This window comes from Vombatus ursinus, unplaced genomic scaffold (genome assembly GCF_900497805.2).
Source record: "Vombatus ursinus unplaced genomic scaffold, bare-nosed wombat genome assembly UNPS02014798.1, whole genome shotgun sequence".
NCBI classification, from domain to species: Eukaryota; Metazoa; Chordata; class Mammalia; order Diprotodontia; family Vombatidae; genus Vombatus; species Vombatus ursinus.
In genome coordinates this window covers 19,036,113-19,053,150 of record NW_020954576.1, presented here as the reverse complement: position 1 = coordinate 19,053,150, position 17,038 = coordinate 19,036,113, and the positions used below count along the sequence as shown (strand labels likewise).

At 36.0% G+C, this 17,038-nt stretch overlaps 1 protein-coding gene across 4 annotated transcripts in view; it reads right to left on the bottom strand.

The window, feature by feature from the left end:
• LOC114050142 (serologically defined colon cancer antigen 8 homolog) overlaps positions 1-17,038 on the bottom strand; it is a 268,476-nt gene that overhangs the window by 205,356 nt on the left and 46,082 nt on the right. For all 4 annotated transcript variants that reach the window (XM_027871737.1, XM_027871736.1, XM_027871735.1 and 1 more), the window contains 3 exons: positions 15,303-15,367; positions 13,425-13,607; positions 4,516-4,654 (listed from right to left, as the gene is read on the bottom strand). In XM_027871737.1, coding sequence (XP_027727538.1) covers positions 4,516-4,654; positions 13,425-13,607; positions 15,303-15,367 — 387 coding nt within the window. The remainder of the gene's footprint in view (positions 1-4,515; positions 4,655-13,424; positions 13,608-15,302; positions 15,368-17,038) is intronic.

Here is a 17,038-nt window from a genome sequence, read left to right as displayed (position 1 = left end):
ATAGACACAATTTTCACAGGAAGATAGCCAAGCTAGAAAGTCATATAAAAATGCTTTAAATCATTGGTAATTAGAGAAATGAAAATTGAAAAACAATTCAAAGGTACCAACTCACACTCAGACTGGTTAAATTGACAAAAAAGGAAAATGACATATGCTGTAAGGGATATGTGAGAAAACAGGTACTTTAATGTACTGTGGGAGCCGTGAACTGGTTCAAATATTGGAACAATTTGGAACTATGTCCAAAAACCTATTAAACTTTGATTCAGAGATTTTGATTCTACTAGATCTATATCCCCACTTATGCCACACCTCCAAAGAAGGAACGGACCTATAAGTACAAAAATTTTTATATCAGCTCTTTTTTTGATAGCAAAACACTAGAAACTGAGGGGATGCTTTTCAATTGGGTGAATGGCTGAACAAGTTATAGTATATGAATGAAATGTAATACTACTGTGCTGTAAGGAATGATAAAGGTTTCAGAGAAACCTGGGAAGAGTCATAAGAACTGATGCAAAGTGGAATGAGCAGAACCAAAACGACTTACACAATTTAACAATATTGCAAAAAAAAAATCAATTTTGAAAGACTTAAGAACTTTGATCAACACAGTGACCAATAAAATTCCAAAGGACTTGTGATAAAACATACTATCCACCTCTAAATAGAGAGTTGATGGACTCAATGTGAGGACTGAAGCACATATTTTTTCTTTTCTTTTTCCTTTGAACATGGTTAATGTGGGAATTTGTTTGGCATGATTATATTAATAATGTATTTTGCTTTTCTTGCCTTTTCAATGGTTGAGGGATGGGGAAGAGGAAAGGAAAAAGTAGGAACTGAAAATAAAATTCATTAAAAATAAACAAAAAGACTACATGCATAGAGAAGAATGTTAGGAAATAAAAGAGTAACGCAATTCCAAAAAGGCTAGGAATCATGGTATACACAAATCTTTCTTGTTTTTTTAGCAACAAGTTTGCCATCCTATGAAATAATGACTTTTTCTTATAAACTTCAATCTGAAAAGTTATCTTGAAAACCTGCCAATTTCACAGTGGAAATATTTTACTTTTTAATCTGGCAGAACTAGAAGGAATATATTGAAATATTCCCTCAAAGCTAGAAATACTAATAAGATAGCAAAACTCAATCTACTTAATATAACTAAGTAGCAACCTTTCTTGCCTTAATATAACATGCCATCATAAAGTGACACAAACTTATTAAAATAAAAAGAATTTTCACTCTCATAGGAATTGCTGTATTTCATCATATCAATTCAGTCTAGGGCAAATTCTATTTCTAACAGTGATTCCAAGTCAAAACAATAACTGAGGTAGGGCAGCTGGGTCCTTAACCTTGGATGAGGAATTGCTACCGGGTAGGAAATTTAAAGGTTTTCCAATATTTATTTTACTCCTCTGGGGGAAAAAAAGGTAAGGCAGATGATGGCAGTAAAGATGTTGCTAGGCAGAAAAGGTGACAGGATAGTAAGAGATCACATTCTAGTCTGATATAAGCTCCCTGAGGGCAGGAAATGTTTCATTTCTATATAAGTACCCGTGGGACCTAGTTCAGTGCCTGGCACACTGTAATCACTTACTGATTTATTGAGTGGTTGAGAAAAGAACCAGTAGCAGGTCAAGGGATCCTCAAACAGAGGCAGAGGGTAGTAGGGCCCTGTTCTGGTCCAGTGAGGTAGTCCCCTCAGTGCCAGCAACAGTGGCCCTACAAGTGCTACCTTACAGCATTTCACCTAGGCAGATCTACCGAAAAGAGGAAGCGCACCGTGACCCTCCTTCAATATCCCCACTGCTTGTTCTGAATCATAAAACCAGGGGCCATATGCAAGGGAGACCAAATGTCAACAATCTGGCCTAAAGAGCTCTGGCCTGGAGCAAGGATTACTGGCTTCTAGTCCTTGTCCTAACACGAACTCTTGGTCTATTTATTGTCGGGGTAAAATGGGGAGTTTGGACAAAGTGGTGGCTAAGGTCCCCTCCAGCTCTAACAGTCTGTGCATTTATGTAACTTGGTTATTTGGCTCCACCTCAGCTCAGTTTCAGTAAGACTTCACTGAACCATCCTCTGAGACCCTGGGTAAGTCACTTCATTTCTCTTGGCCTCAATTTCTCCTATGAGGACTAATGGATCCTTAAGTTCCCTTCCAGCTCTAAAAAGACACTTTCAGGGATAGGGGTGGGAGAAGGGCATATTCTTTCAGTTCCTTCATCAAAAAGCATCGATTCTGGGAAGGATTGTCACTTTCCTGATTCAACCCCCAAGAATCAGGGTCCTCAGATGCCATGGGGAAGAAGACAAATTATCTCAGCATTTAGTGATCAAAAATAATTAGCTCCAATAAGAAAGTCCCAAATTGCCTGCTTCCTCTGCAGAAGACCGGATGAACAGCCTCCTTCTTAACAGCAACCTCTTGGTGTACTAGGGTTTTTGCTTCCTGCCAGGCAGGGGATTTGCTCTCCTACTCCAAGATCCTTTTGGGCTGCTTGCCCACACATGGTTCAGAGCTCCCTGGTTATGGCTCTAAAACTGGGCAAGAAGGTGATCCCAGTTATCCTCAATGGCGCCAACCTCAAAAAAATTAGCAACATTTCCATATATTCTAGGCTTCTCATAAATTTTTAAAGGATCTATTATTTAGTTATACAAAATCTCCTTGGCCCTATTTATTGTATCATCTCTTGGAATAGGGATTTTGTTGATATGTTAACCATAGTATTCCTATGAAAAAGGAATCTCTTTTCCTAATCCTAAAACTAGACAAGTTCACTGACAGTGGAGGGGGAAAAAAAGCCAGGCTTGAAATCAAGAAGACCTGGGTTTGAGTTTGGCCTCTCTCTATAGTGACTGGGTGACTAGGACCAAATAACTTCTCAGTGCTTGGGTAACTCTAAGATTCTGTTATAGACAAGGTTTTGACTTGCACCAGTGAAGGGAGCTTCCATAACAGGAGTTCCTTACAGCAATGAAATCATTGCTGTTGTATGGGTTCCCTCCCCCTCCCAAATCAAACTGTGCTCTCTCTAGCCTCCATCAACGTTACAGCTAGATGGATGTGACTAGTACCACTGTGTTCAAATCACTTAAACTCTCTGTGCCTCGGCCCCCTCACTCACAGAACAGGGGAACTGAACACAATCTCATCCAGCTTTAAAGCTCAATCTATGTCATCAATAGATGGAGGGCATTCACCCTTTTTCACATCTCTCTGAGAGGAGATATTACTAATCTGTAAGCTTAGGATGTCTGCTATGAAAGCAGAGTAGAATCACTTACTAAGTACACAAAAAACTATGTGAAGTGGACAATCATCAAAGTAAACCAAGTCTACAGTATTGAGGATCATAATTTTAGAGCTGGAACCATGAAACAAGAAAGTGAGCTAGAGAGAGAGAGAGAGAGAGAGAGAGAGAGAGAGAGAGAGAGAGAGTGTGTGTGTGTGTATGTGTGTGTATGTGTATGTAAGCAGGGTATGGTATACTGAATAGATTTTAAAAAGGAACCATTTTAAAGAGAACTATGAGTACTTACAAGAACTGTAGCCCAAGGAGTAATTGAATTTCTATGATTAACAGAAATCAAATATCAAAACTATTGAAAACAAAATTTATTTCAGGAAAGAAGGAATAGTTTTAAAGTTTTCTTTTAAGGCAGGTGTATTTTCTTACCACTCTCCTGCTGAAAGAAAATTTCTGTGTATAGAATTATGATGTCAGATTTTTTTTTGGTGTTAGCTTTTCCCCCCATTAAAAATTCATGATATGGTACATCACAAAGAACACTTAACTTAGAATCAGAAGGTCTTGGTTTGAGTCTTGGCTCTATTTACTATCTATGTGACATTCCACAAGTCATATTAGCCTTACTGAACCTGTTTCCAAACCTGTAAAAATGAAAAAGTTAGACTAAATGACCTCTAACGTCCTTTCCTGCTCTAATTCCATGACCTGATGTTCTGCATGTAAGAAAATTTCATTCATGTTGGTATGATTAGCCTGTAATATGCTAATGGAACACTAGATGGTATCATATAACAAGATACTGAAGGACAAAATGCAACTCATTTTATGGGACAATTAGCAATTTGCTTTAAAATTAAATTTAATTTTACATAATTTGACTTTCATACACTGTAATAAAGCAGATCCCTTTTCTATACATATTATAAACCTCTTCAGAACACAGCCTGAAGTTTCCATATATTCTAAAAAGGAAACAGAACCTCATACAACATATAACATAAGCTCTGTGCACCTCTTCTAAATAACTTTTCAATGCTGTATCTCTGACTGGTGATTTACTAGTGGATTTCTTTTAAAGAATGAGAAAATTCTCCGAAGGTTAAAAATAAATAGCAACAAACAGAAATCCGTAGAGTGAATGCTGGCCATAGAGAGAACACACTTACAGAAAGCACATGGAAGAAAACATTTGAAAGAAAAAAAATGAGCCACCAAGCTGCCACTTAGTCCCTGCTCCACTCACCTTGGTTTTCTCAAAGTTGGCTTCTTCTGTCATCAGCACAGCCTGTTTCACTTGCTCATAGGCATTGGATTCCATTTGCTGCATCTCTGACAATGTCTTCCTTACCGTAACTAGCGCAGACATTAATTCATCTCTTTCCCTATCAGCAAAAGGAAAAATCCAGAGCAAGAAACAATGAGGCATGAATATACTCCAGACCTCAGAATAAAGTGGAAGTGAGGATTTAGATGAATTAAAAGGATAAGTGGAGTGCCAGTTTGGTACATCCTTAAATGTCCCTAAGGAAAGTCTGTCTGCCCTAAAAAAAGGAGGGGAGGGGGTCAACTAAATTTTTGAAAAAAGCTGCAGACATTCATTGCAGAACTGTATCTGGGAGTGTCATAATCTGTTGTGTAATAAGATTATAAAGAGGCTGCAAATTGATCCTTGAGGAAATAGAAGACATTGATCCAATCTGAAAGAGACCAAGGAGTGGGGAGGGTGATGGAAGTAATATACTGGGGAAAAGAGAGGCTATAGCTAGTAAAGGAAGGCAAGTATGTAGGAGGCAGGGAGTAAGACAGGTTTGATGTGCACTGCTTTTTCATTTGCTTGAAATCCACTCATTTCCTTTTCACAAATACAATTCTCTTTCCCCTAGATTCAAGTGTTCCACATTTCCTACTCAACAACTCTCTTCCTCAAAAGATAGTAAAAAAAAGAATTACCATGGTCATTTTAAGATCACTCTGAGGTGTCACTCACTGGCACAAGGCTAGGTATGTTAAAGAAAATTAAATACTTATAACAGCCACCACCCCTTTCACTGTATCCTCTAGAATGTCTGCTCCATAAGCACCAAGCTTGCTTTCATCTTACACCCTTTTTTTTTCTTTTTTTTACTCTTTCGATATTCTGACTCTCAAAGAGACTAGATTCCCTCCTAATGACACAGCCTTCTTGGCCACAATTTCTAGCATTGGCTGCATTTTCACTCACTCCCTCTGACTTCCTGGTTGAGGTGGAAGAGTTTGGAAATCCCTTGCTCCCACTACCACTTCCAGGTTGTCCTTCTACATCATCACTCAGTAACCTCTCCTCCTCTGAGGTTCACTCAATTGCTATCTACCCCCAATCAAAATCCTGGTAGCTATTTTCTAGTAACCTCTAGCACATTCTCCTGCTTTCTTCAACAAGTTTAGTGCCTGGCTCACAATCATTCTCTGCCCCCACCCCCAATCCCTGCCTTTATACTAGAGGACTTGAACATACATACTGATACTCCTTAATACACCTGTATCTCACAATTCCTCACCTTACTCATTTCACATGACCTAGTCTCCATTCTACCTCTACCTCTGCCTTGCAACTCCAAACCCTGTTCTTTATCCACTGACCTCCAATCCCTCAACCTCTCATTTTTTTCACAGGGGTGATACCCCTATATTACTTAGACTTCTCATGGTACTACTCTCCTCTGGTTCTCTTCCATCCAAGTTCTCCTCAGTCTCCTTTCCTGGATCTTCTTCCTGCTAACTGTGGGGGTCTCACAAGGCTCTGTCCTGGGCTCTATTTTCTTCTTCCTCTATATTATTTCACTTGGTTATCCCATCAGCTCCCATGGATTCTGTTCATATTATTTCAATTCTGCTGAATCTCAAATCACTTATTTAGCCCTAACCTCTCTGCTTACCTCCAGTCTTGCATCTCTAATCACTTATTGGACATCTCAAACTGGAAGTCTGGTAGTCATTGCAAACTCAACATGCCCAAGCTGACCTCATTCTCTTCCTCGCTACCTACTTCTCAACTGAGGTTACTACCATGCTCCCATTCACCCCAGCTCATAGCCTCAGTGCTACCCAAGACTCTTCACTCTCACCTCTCACATTCAATCATTTTCCAAATTTGTTGACTTTACCTTCCAAACACCTCTTTCATACACCCACTTTCTTTCCCCGAGTCTGCCACAATCACCTCACACCTGGACTATTGCAAGAGACTTCTGGTGAGTCTACTTTCCACAAGTCTCCTGCCTCGGCAGTCCATGCTCCTCCCAGCCGTCAAAGTGATCTTACCAAAGCCTAGGCCTGATTATGTGTTCACACTACTCAACAAACTCCAGTGGCTCCCTATTATCTTGGGGATTAAATACCAAATAATCTGGCTTTCAAATCCCTTCCTAACTTAGATTCACTCTCCCCACTCAAGTCTTCATTACATTCAATCTCCACCATGTACTCTGAGATTCAGTGATATTTGCCTCCATCTCTTGGCACCAGGCATTTTCAATGTCAGTGCCTCATGCCTAGAATGTTTGTCATCCTGATCTCTACCCTTCTGGCTTCTCTGACTTCAAGTCCCAGCTAAAATCTTACCTCCTACAGAAAGCCTTTCCAAAATCCTCTTAAATCTAGTACCTTCCTTTTGTTAATTATTTCCAATTTATCCTGTATATAGTTTGCTTGTACATGTAGTTGCTTACATGTTTTCTTCTTCATTAGACTGTGAGCTCCTTGAGATGAAGGACTGTTTTCACATTTTCCTCTCTCTTTTTTTTTGTATCCCCAGTACCTGACACATAGTAGGGACTTAGTAAATGTTTACTAACTGACTGATATAAGGATAAGTTACTAAAACTAATATAACTTGGGGTTATTGTTCACCCACTCCTAACATAATATTCACGGGTCCACTAAAATGCAAACTGTCAAAAGTAGAATGAGCTGTTTCAGGAGCAAGTGGAAAGTCTTTAAGGAGAAGCTAGATAACCAATTTTCATGATGTTGTAAAGAGAATTTCTGTTCTGTTATCTGTTATTCTAAGTGACTTCTGAGGCTCCCTTCCAACTCTTAAGATTCTATGAGATATTTATCAAGGGTTTGATTGAATTAAAGGTCAAAATGTCTCAGTATAAAAACTAGGCAGGATACAATCCCAGAGCTTGAAATAAACTCCACGTTCTTTGAATAAAAACATTCCAAGATAATGTACTAATGTACGCAAGTGGTCACTGGGCAAAAAGGAGAGTTGGACAGTTTAGGCAAATGAATACAAATGCACAAAAACATATCTTAACAGTTAAGAAATTATTGACAAAGAAAAAGGCTATAATTGCATGGAAGTTCCCAATGCAAAAAGTGTTTTAAAAATCATTTTGAGGTAGAATAAGGAATGGGGTTATAAATCCAATATGTGTCTTTCTGTCTATAGTTTTTAGACCATTATGAGTTGTCCAGCTTTAAAACTGTGGTTTTAAATTCAGTTGGGATAACTGTTTGCAGTTTAAAATCTGGCAATAAAAAGATAAATGCTTGCCAAGAAGCAACTTTAATTTTTCAAATTTTAGCTGGCTTTGAAGAGAAAACTGAACGCTGAATTTAGGTTTTTTTTTTCTTAGTTCAATGATTGCGCTGAAAACTTTTTAACATCAAAGAGTTTTTAACTACTTATGGTCTTTGAAAAATGTCCAAGTTTTAAGAAATGCATAATTATGAAACTATAGTATTATCTGTAGTTTCATAGAAATTTAACTGCAAGTTATATGATACATGTGGGAACCTTTTCAAGAATAAAAATGTGATAAAGCTGATTTAAACAAAGAGTCATTTGTGATGTTAGCTTATATTAAGTTACACTGCCTTTCTTGTATCCAAGTTTAGAGTACTTCCCATTGGAATTTCCTCACACAGGCAAGTTTTAAATGAAATTTACTTTGGTTAAATTTCAGAGAGAGAATGAGATAAATGTTGTAGTCTGAGTCAGGAAAGCTAGATTCAATTCCTAGCCCTGACATTTAGGGCAAGTCACTTACTTCTCACGTTTGTGCCTCAATTTCCTCTCATCTTTAAAATGGGTAGATTAACATTTCACTGCCTACAAACCTTAAATTACTATAAAAATGTGAGCTATTATTGTTATTAAAAGAAACAAATTAAAAATAGGAGCTATTAGTTCAAACTAAATTTCATCAATTAATAATACAATTAAAATTTTATCTACACCTCCAAGTGACCAAAACATGTATGATCAGAGTTTACCTATCTGTACATGTGATAACAGAAAGAAGACATTTCTGTAGTTTTAGAAATATTTTGAATAAAGTTTCTTCTCAAAATACATTAAAGATAATTAATTCTTTTCCAATAATCAAATGCCTGATAAAATGCTAATTTAAAATCAGATTATTGCTCTGTCCATAGAAAACAGAATTCTAAATAATCAATTTAACAATATCTTTGAATGTTCATGTAAGAAAGTACTAACGTTCATGTTAAAGGATTTCCATGTGCCAAAAAAGTACACTATTTATATGGGAGGAAATATTTAAAACCACAATATAATTGAATATATGTGATCTTTAGGAAGCTTAATTATAATTAACTATAATAAAGAACTGAAATATAGAAATGTATTATTGAAAAAAATATAGGTCAGTCACATACACGTTAAGAGCAAGGAACAATGTTGGTAGGCCATTTACTCCACTAGCATTCTGTTTTTTTAATATACACAAGTCTTTATAAAAGAAATCCAAAGCTCAATAAATATGCACCTTTATACATGGGGGAAAAGGGAGGGAAGATGGGCCACGAGCTGTCCCTTGGCACTGACCCCTATGTGGCCCAGACTAGGGGAGTAGGATGAGTTCAAGGGCACTACCTAGGTCTAGCTATCCTGGAGACAGGAAGGGAAGAGGCCAGTTGGGCAGGTGGTGGAGAGGTGGCCCAGTTACTTAAGGGGAGGGTGTCATAATGCATAATTCAATGTGTGTATTTGTGTATTGAGGATGGGGATTTCTGGGCTTCTAGGTGGGATCTGGAGAAGTAGCAGTGTATGTGTGGGCTGTGAGCAGGGAGCAGCTAAGAGTTCAGAGGGTGGACATGTTCCACTAGTATTCTTGCAATGTCAAGAGAAAACAAGGAAAGCTGTCAGTACTTTGGATGGGCTTTGATGGCAAACTTGTGGGAAGACACAAGTCACACAAAATGATGATGTATGAAAGGACTATAATTTGCCTTATTGAAAGAAACATCCACAATGATAAGATCACAGATCATTTATATTTGAGTATCTTAGACCTTTGGTAAAACAAAACAAAACAAAACAAAAACTCGGTCAGTAGTCAGTCATCAAGCATTTATAAGCACCTATTATTGCCAGGCACTGAGCTAACTGCTAGAGCTAAGGAGTCTTCTTAAGTCCCTGGACTTAAGAATCTCATTTTCTAATAGGAGAGACAACATGCAATCAACTATCTACATACAAGACAAATACTGTGACATGGTATTATGGAAAGTATTATGTAAAATCACAGTATTACAGCAGTACTTGAAAAAACTCAAAATACTATAAGTCAGCAATCATCATCATAATGATCACTTATTAAGTAATTAAAAATTAGATCACGTCAAAATGGAAGTTTTTAAACTTTCTTATTTCTATGGAAGGCATTGACAACTCTTCTAGTTTCCCAAGTTTGCAACCTAAGAGTCACTACTAACTTCTCAATCTCCCTAAGCTCTCCATATCCAACCAGTTGCCAAGTCTCATTAATTCCATAAGTGGCTAAAAGAGTGTTTAACCCACAACAAACACTTAATAAATGCTTACTGACTGATTCAATATCCTTATTCCTTTCATCCATTTTTCTTTGCCTCTATGCTAAAATATAGGTCCCTCTATTTAGCTGATGAGATCACTAAATGAAGTGGTATGGTGGGAGAAAAGAAGAAAAGCCAGAACAAAGTCTTAGGGGATACTCCCACTGTGGACATGATGTGGATTAAGACCCAGTAACAGAGTCGGAGAAGGAGAATGATGAGAGAGCAGTGTCACAAAACCTTGAGAGAAGACAGTGTCAAGGAGAAGAGTGTAATCAACAATATAAAAAAACTGCAGAGAGATTAAGAAAGAGGAGGATTGAGAAAAGGCTATTAGATTTGGTCATTAAGAAATCATTAATAACTTTGAAGAAAGAAGTTTTGGTTTAGTGATGAGGTCAGAACAGTTAAAAAGAGCGAGAAGGAAGCTGTAGACACCTGGTATAGACAGTCATCTCACAGAGTTTACATAGAAAAAAGGAGTGATATAGGACAATAACTAAAGAGGACACATGAACAAAGGTTATTTTTTTCTTTTTTGAGGATGGAGGGAGCCTAAGAACATTTGTAGGCTGTAGGGAAGAAGCCAATAGAGAAGGAGAGATTGAAGATGACAGGGGGGGTCTGCTAGAGAAGATAGGATGGAATGGGATCACTTTTGCATGTAGAGAGATTTGCCTTGGCAAGGAAAAGGGCCAACTTTGTGTAAAATATGTGAACTTTTGTCTTATCTTGTTGAGAAGCAGAAAACCATACCACTATGCCACCCCCTTCTATCCACCCTTTGTGAGTTGTGTACCACCATTAAAACAAAAAATCCTTGAGGGTAGGGACTGTTTTATTTTTATTTGTAAACCCAGCACTTAGAACAGTGACTGGCACATAACAAGAGCTTGATAAATGCTTCATCTATCTATTCTTTGGAATATGATAGAAAGATAGAAACAAAATTATAAACATTTTGGCTTAGATTAAGACTTAGGCATAAAAATATCTAGTTTTAGATTATTCACAAATAGTAAATGCCTTGGGTTGATACAGACATTTCCCCATAAAGTGATTTGCTTGGATATTCATCTTTATAATCACTATGAGGAAAATAAAAATTATATCAAATTAAATCTGTTTTATAGATGGGTGAAATTATAATAGAGAGAAATTAAGGAATCCTTCGAGAGTTTTACAATTAGATAGGACGAATACTGATATTGGCAACCAGGTCTTTTGTCTTTCAGTCTCAATTCTCATCTTCAACCCTTTTTTATCCAAGAATCTCTATTTCAGTTGTGGTTACTATCTTCCCACTCACTCAAGTTTATAATCTCAAAACCCTTGCTTCCTTCCTCTTGCTTACTCTCCATATCCACATCAGATGCCAAATCCTATCTACACTTCCACCATAACATCTCTTTTACCTATTCCTTTCTCTCTGCCACTCCTCTAGTCCAGGTCCTCATCACCTCTCATCTGGACTATTGTAGCATCTCAATTGGTCACACTACCTCTAATCTCTCTCTATCCAAGCAAACCTAATCCATACAGCCAAAATAATCTTGTGAAACAGGTCTGCCCATGTCATTCCTCTAATTAACAACCTTTAGTTTTTAAAATTCCATTATCTGTGTATAGGTTGTCTTCCTGCAGTAGAATGTAAACTGCTTAATAGGAGGAACTGATTCATTTTTGTATTTGTGTTTCTAGTGCCTGATACACAGAAAGTACTCAATAAAAGCTTTCTGAATTTACTTAAGTTTTTGTGTATCCCAAGCACCTAGCACTCAGTAGGCAATTAACGTATGTTTGTTAAACTGAATTCTTTCCCACAGTTCTCTTCAAATGCCTCTTTTCACTATATAAGTAAAACAGAAATATCTTTCACCTAATGGGAAGGTATCTTTCAAAATGATAATAACAATAATAATAACTGCTATTTATATAGGGCCTTAAGGTTTGCAAAGTACTTGGCACACACAGTATTTCATAAAAGCCTCACAACTACCCTTTGGAGTAGCAGTACAAATATTAGCACTCTCATTTTTTGGTAAAGAATGTGAGCCTTGAATATGAGACTTAGAAAGAGTTAAGTGACCTCAACATGGTCACAGCTAAATATCAGAAGCAGTATTTGAATTTTTGTCCTATAGACTCTAAGTACAACACTTTAGCCACTACCCCAACACTGCTTCTCTAAAAGTAATCTTAGTTAAATTACACCTTGATTCACCCATTTTATAATTGTGAAGAGAATTAGCATTTATACAGTTCTTACTACATGCCAGGCACCATGCTAAGTGCTTTTCACAAATATTATCTCATTTGAGCTTCACAATAACCCTGGTGGTGCTATTATCTCCATTTTAAAGTTGAAGAAACCGAAGAAAAGAGAAGTTAAATGACTTGCAGAGGGTCACTGAGCTACTAAATTTCTGAGGCCGAATTTGAATACAAGTCTTCCAGACTCCGGGCTGAGGACTCCACCCACTGGACCACCAGTTGCTTTAGTTGCTTAAAAAGCTTTTAATTGATTGAGAATATGGAGTAAAAAGAGGGCAGCCAGGTGGCACACTGAATAGAGGACTGGGCCTGGAGTCAGGAAGACTCATCTTCCTGAGTTCAAATCTGGCCTCAGGCATGAACTAGCTATGTGACTCTTGGCAAGTCACTTAATCCTGTTTGTCTCAGTTTCCTCATCTGTAAAATGAGAAGAAGAATGAAATGGCAAACCACTCCAATATCTTTTCCAAGAAAAGTCCAAATGGGATCACAAAAAGTTGCACACAACTGAAAAAAAAGGACTGAAACAAAATGGAGTAGAAAACATTACTTCTGTATTTTGGAGAAAGGAAAAATACCAGTAAGATGTTGCATGCAAGTATAACTGCCATCTGATATATTTAAATAATCTTTTGAGGCTGAAAAGAGAGAAACAAATAAAAAATCACCATCAACAAAAACTATGACCATTTTCTGAGGTAAATTTAACCACTGTAAATCAATTACCATAAAAGTCTAAAATTGTCTTAGCCAGCCAACACTTCATCAAGAGCAACACTGGGGTAGAACACATTTATCATTCTATGATGAGAAGTGAACAAGGGGAAAGGGGCTCACAGAAAACTCGGCAAAATGAAACTGGAGAGGACACCAGAAAAATGCAACAGGTCTGTCAAGATTATGTGAACACCATTCTCTCCATCAACCAAAATGAAACCCTCAAATTTGGAATAGTCACTGATATACTATGAGAAGAGATCCCTTTTAAAAATCACAGTTTTCAAAGGTAAAAAAAAAAATTTGTGATGTTGATATGCATACATGTATACATACTTGGCCAGTCTTTCAATGGTCTGTACATGAGCATTGGTATGGGTTTGAGCAAGGACAGCTTCATGTTGGGAACATTTTAAACAAAGACCACCAACACGGTTAGAAGCTGCATTGAGAGATTCTTGATGCCTTAGTCTCCCCTTGAGTTCTTCACAATTTTTCTGAGATTCAGATAAGTCTTTCCTAAAAGGAAGAAAAAAAGTAAGATAAATTTTATAAGTGAATCAAATTCAGTATTTCCAACTTCACTTAAAGGGAAATACAAATGCTAATTTCTTTACTTTTTAAGTGGGAGACACTATGGATGAAGGAAATCCTTTTAAACAATAATTTAACCAATCTTAATTAAAAAAAAAAAGCCTTAAAATACTGTATGAAACAAAGCCTTCAATTTAGTCAGTTTCCTTTTGGTGACATGAGGCAAAAAATAACTATAATACCGTGCTCTGAAAGTTGGTTAATATAGTTTCTGGAGCACTTTCAGAACACATTCCAAAGACAAAGAAACTTTGGACACTATGGAAGAAGAGGCAGATTTTTCAAGCAAAACAAAAACAAAACAAAAAAAAAACCAAAGGCTGTCATCAGCCAAAATGGATTGTGAGGGGAAAAATGTAACTATAATAAAGAACCTAAACCAACAAAAAAGGGTAGATTTTTATAATACAAAATGCTTTCATTTCATCTCCACTGAGAGAAAATGCAGCTTAAAAAAATCCAACACTTTAAATTTTTTTGAATGTAAACTAAAAGCCAAAAAGGAAATCTTTACTATATAAATGTAGTAGGCTAATTAATGACAGCAGCTTTGAGTTTTGTTTGCATTAAAAAAATGCTAAACCTTATATTTTTGCAAAATGAAATAACTTATAAATACCACACTTGTAGTATCAAGTTATGAAAAAAAAGCAGTATAAGTGAATAGGATATATAGATGCTCAGGCAGAAAGTAGTGATTTTTTTGGACCACATTTGTATTTTATGTTTCAATGTGAGGCAGAAAAACAAATTGAATGGACCAACTTAAAGCTGTCCAGGGCAAGGTATAACCAGCAATAACATATTTAATGAACCAAACTATACTAAATGAAATTAAAGCTTAAGAGGTCCATGTCTTTTTGTATTATAGCACTGAAGGTACAGAATTATCCATATCTTGAAAATTGTTCAAGATAACTTTAAAGCCACTTTGAGATACTGAAGTGATAATTTTCCCAACTTTAAAATTCTACTTTTTAATTATTTAAAATTATTATTTAAACAAAAGTAATTAGTTAATATCCTGGTTTCCTTCCCTACTTCACATACACATGTAGTCTACTAAATAATAAACAATGAATATTTTCTTGGATTTGTTTAAACAAAAATATTTACTTCATGGAAAAAATGTATTTAAAAATTTACACCAATTTTTTATATGTTACAAAAACAAAATAACTTCCATAATCTCTTAGAATTTCTATTGAGAAAGGTAAACAATAGTAAGTTGCCTCAATAGCTAAAAAAAATATCCAAGATATTTTCTCTCCTACAAACTAACTACAATTCCAAGAAAATACAGAGGCAAAATGAAGAAACTTATCATGAATATTTATAAAAATTCACCTTATGGACTGGCAAGTCTTTGTTGGTGAAGATTTTTAGCCTATGAGTGTTTAAACTGAAATTTGAAGACTATAAGGAGATTTGACAGTTCAGCACTTCTAAAATTAAGAAGTTTACTGAATTATTTTGAGAAATTTCAATTTTAAAATCATAATACTTTCACCAGCAAATACTTTTACGGCATATGTTAAAGTTTGTTATTTTTATTATTAATGAAGCTCAGTTAGATCTTTAGGTTTTTATAAATACTTTAAATAAATTGTTTCACTTTACCTCAGTGTCTTGACTTGAGATTCTAATATTTCATTCTTTTCTTCATAAATAAGTTTTAACTTTTCCTTTAGAAAAGAAAGGAATACACATGAATATTTTCCCATGACCATATATCCTCAGTGTTGTCTAGTTCAAATTCAGTTATAAAAAATGAATCCAATTATCTCTACTCTGTTTTAAAAAAAACCCAAAATGTGTCATTTTAGGGGAGGAAACCCTTTCTTCTCCAAACCTTTTTATTATTCTCGGAGACAAATAGCTAAAAAAAAAAAAAAAAAAAAAAAAAGAATGAGCTGCTGCCATTCCCATTTCTCAAAGGATGAAATGATGAAGATCCACTCCCCCCAGGCCCTAGTTTCTGACATTCAGAAAGGACTGTGTAAATATGCCCCTCCACAGAAAGCATGGGAGAAGTGTTGCATCAGATTTTCCAGAGCAACAAGCTTACTTCCAGTTTCTGTTTTCTCCCCACACCCAAGGCTGGCTGCTCCCTGAGGTGGTGTGACCCTGACAAAAGACATTTTTTTTTTTTTTAGACAAAAGGCTGCTCTGGCAAAGGCAACTTCTCACTTAAAGATCTTTGAATGTCCAACTGTGGTTACCATAATAGTTTGCATACTAAAGGTATTCAACAAGTTTATTGAAAGAATTATAAATGAAAAGGTCTCTGGCCATGAATGACATGCATGAATATTAGCTAATCCATAATTTTTTATTGAAATTAACATTCCATATTGAACACTGAAACTAACATTTCATCATTAACAAATACATGTCAATATTCCTCACTTCACTTTACTCACTACAACAAACCAACAGTTTTTCTACAATTAGTTTTATTTCTTGCTAATTTTATATCATATTTTCATCATTTCTAATCAGTTCTGTCAGATATATAAAATAAAAAAGAGTCAAGAAAGCTTCCTTAGCAGTTAACAAAAAGTAAATAAATAGTCCATCACACTATTCAGCATCAAAAGACATGAGTTTGAGTCTTGACTTTACTCTGAAAAAATTGTGTGACCTGGGTCAAGCTAATTAAGTGAAGCCTGTTTCCCCATCTGTAAGATAATATTTATATTCCAAACTAGACAAGGTTGTAGTAAAGATCATATCAAATGATAGAAATAAAGTGCCTTGCAAATCAAGTGTGATTTAAATGTTGAACAACAATCGTATCTATTATAAGTCTGAGAAGCCCCATAAATGGGAAGAATAATTAGAATATTTGTCTTATTTAAGGACAATCAACCTTAGCTTAACTGAGACTTTGGCTGTTTGTAATTAGGTAAAAATGTCTGTACATGAGATTAAGGGTAACAGTACAATTTAAATAATTATCTTTTTGCTTGAGAACACTAATAAACCCAATAAAAATAGGAGGTTTTAGTTCAAACAAATGATTACGCTTAATGAAGAAAGTATTAATAAAGACATCTATTGAGATATGCCTGGACTACCCAGACTGTGGGAGTTAACCATTTTTGTGTCATGGAATCTGGGTGCAGTCTGGTGAAACCTATGATTCCTTCTTTATAATTGAAGGGAACAGGAAATTTTATTTAGAGGTTAGTGAAAATAAGCATAAGGACATCGCACCTATGGGACTGGCTAATATGACAAAACAGGACAATGATAAATGTTGGAGAAGATGTGGAAAATTGGAACGCTATGCATTGTTGGTAAAGTTGTGAACTGATCCAGCCACTCTCAAAAACAATTTGGAACTATGCCCA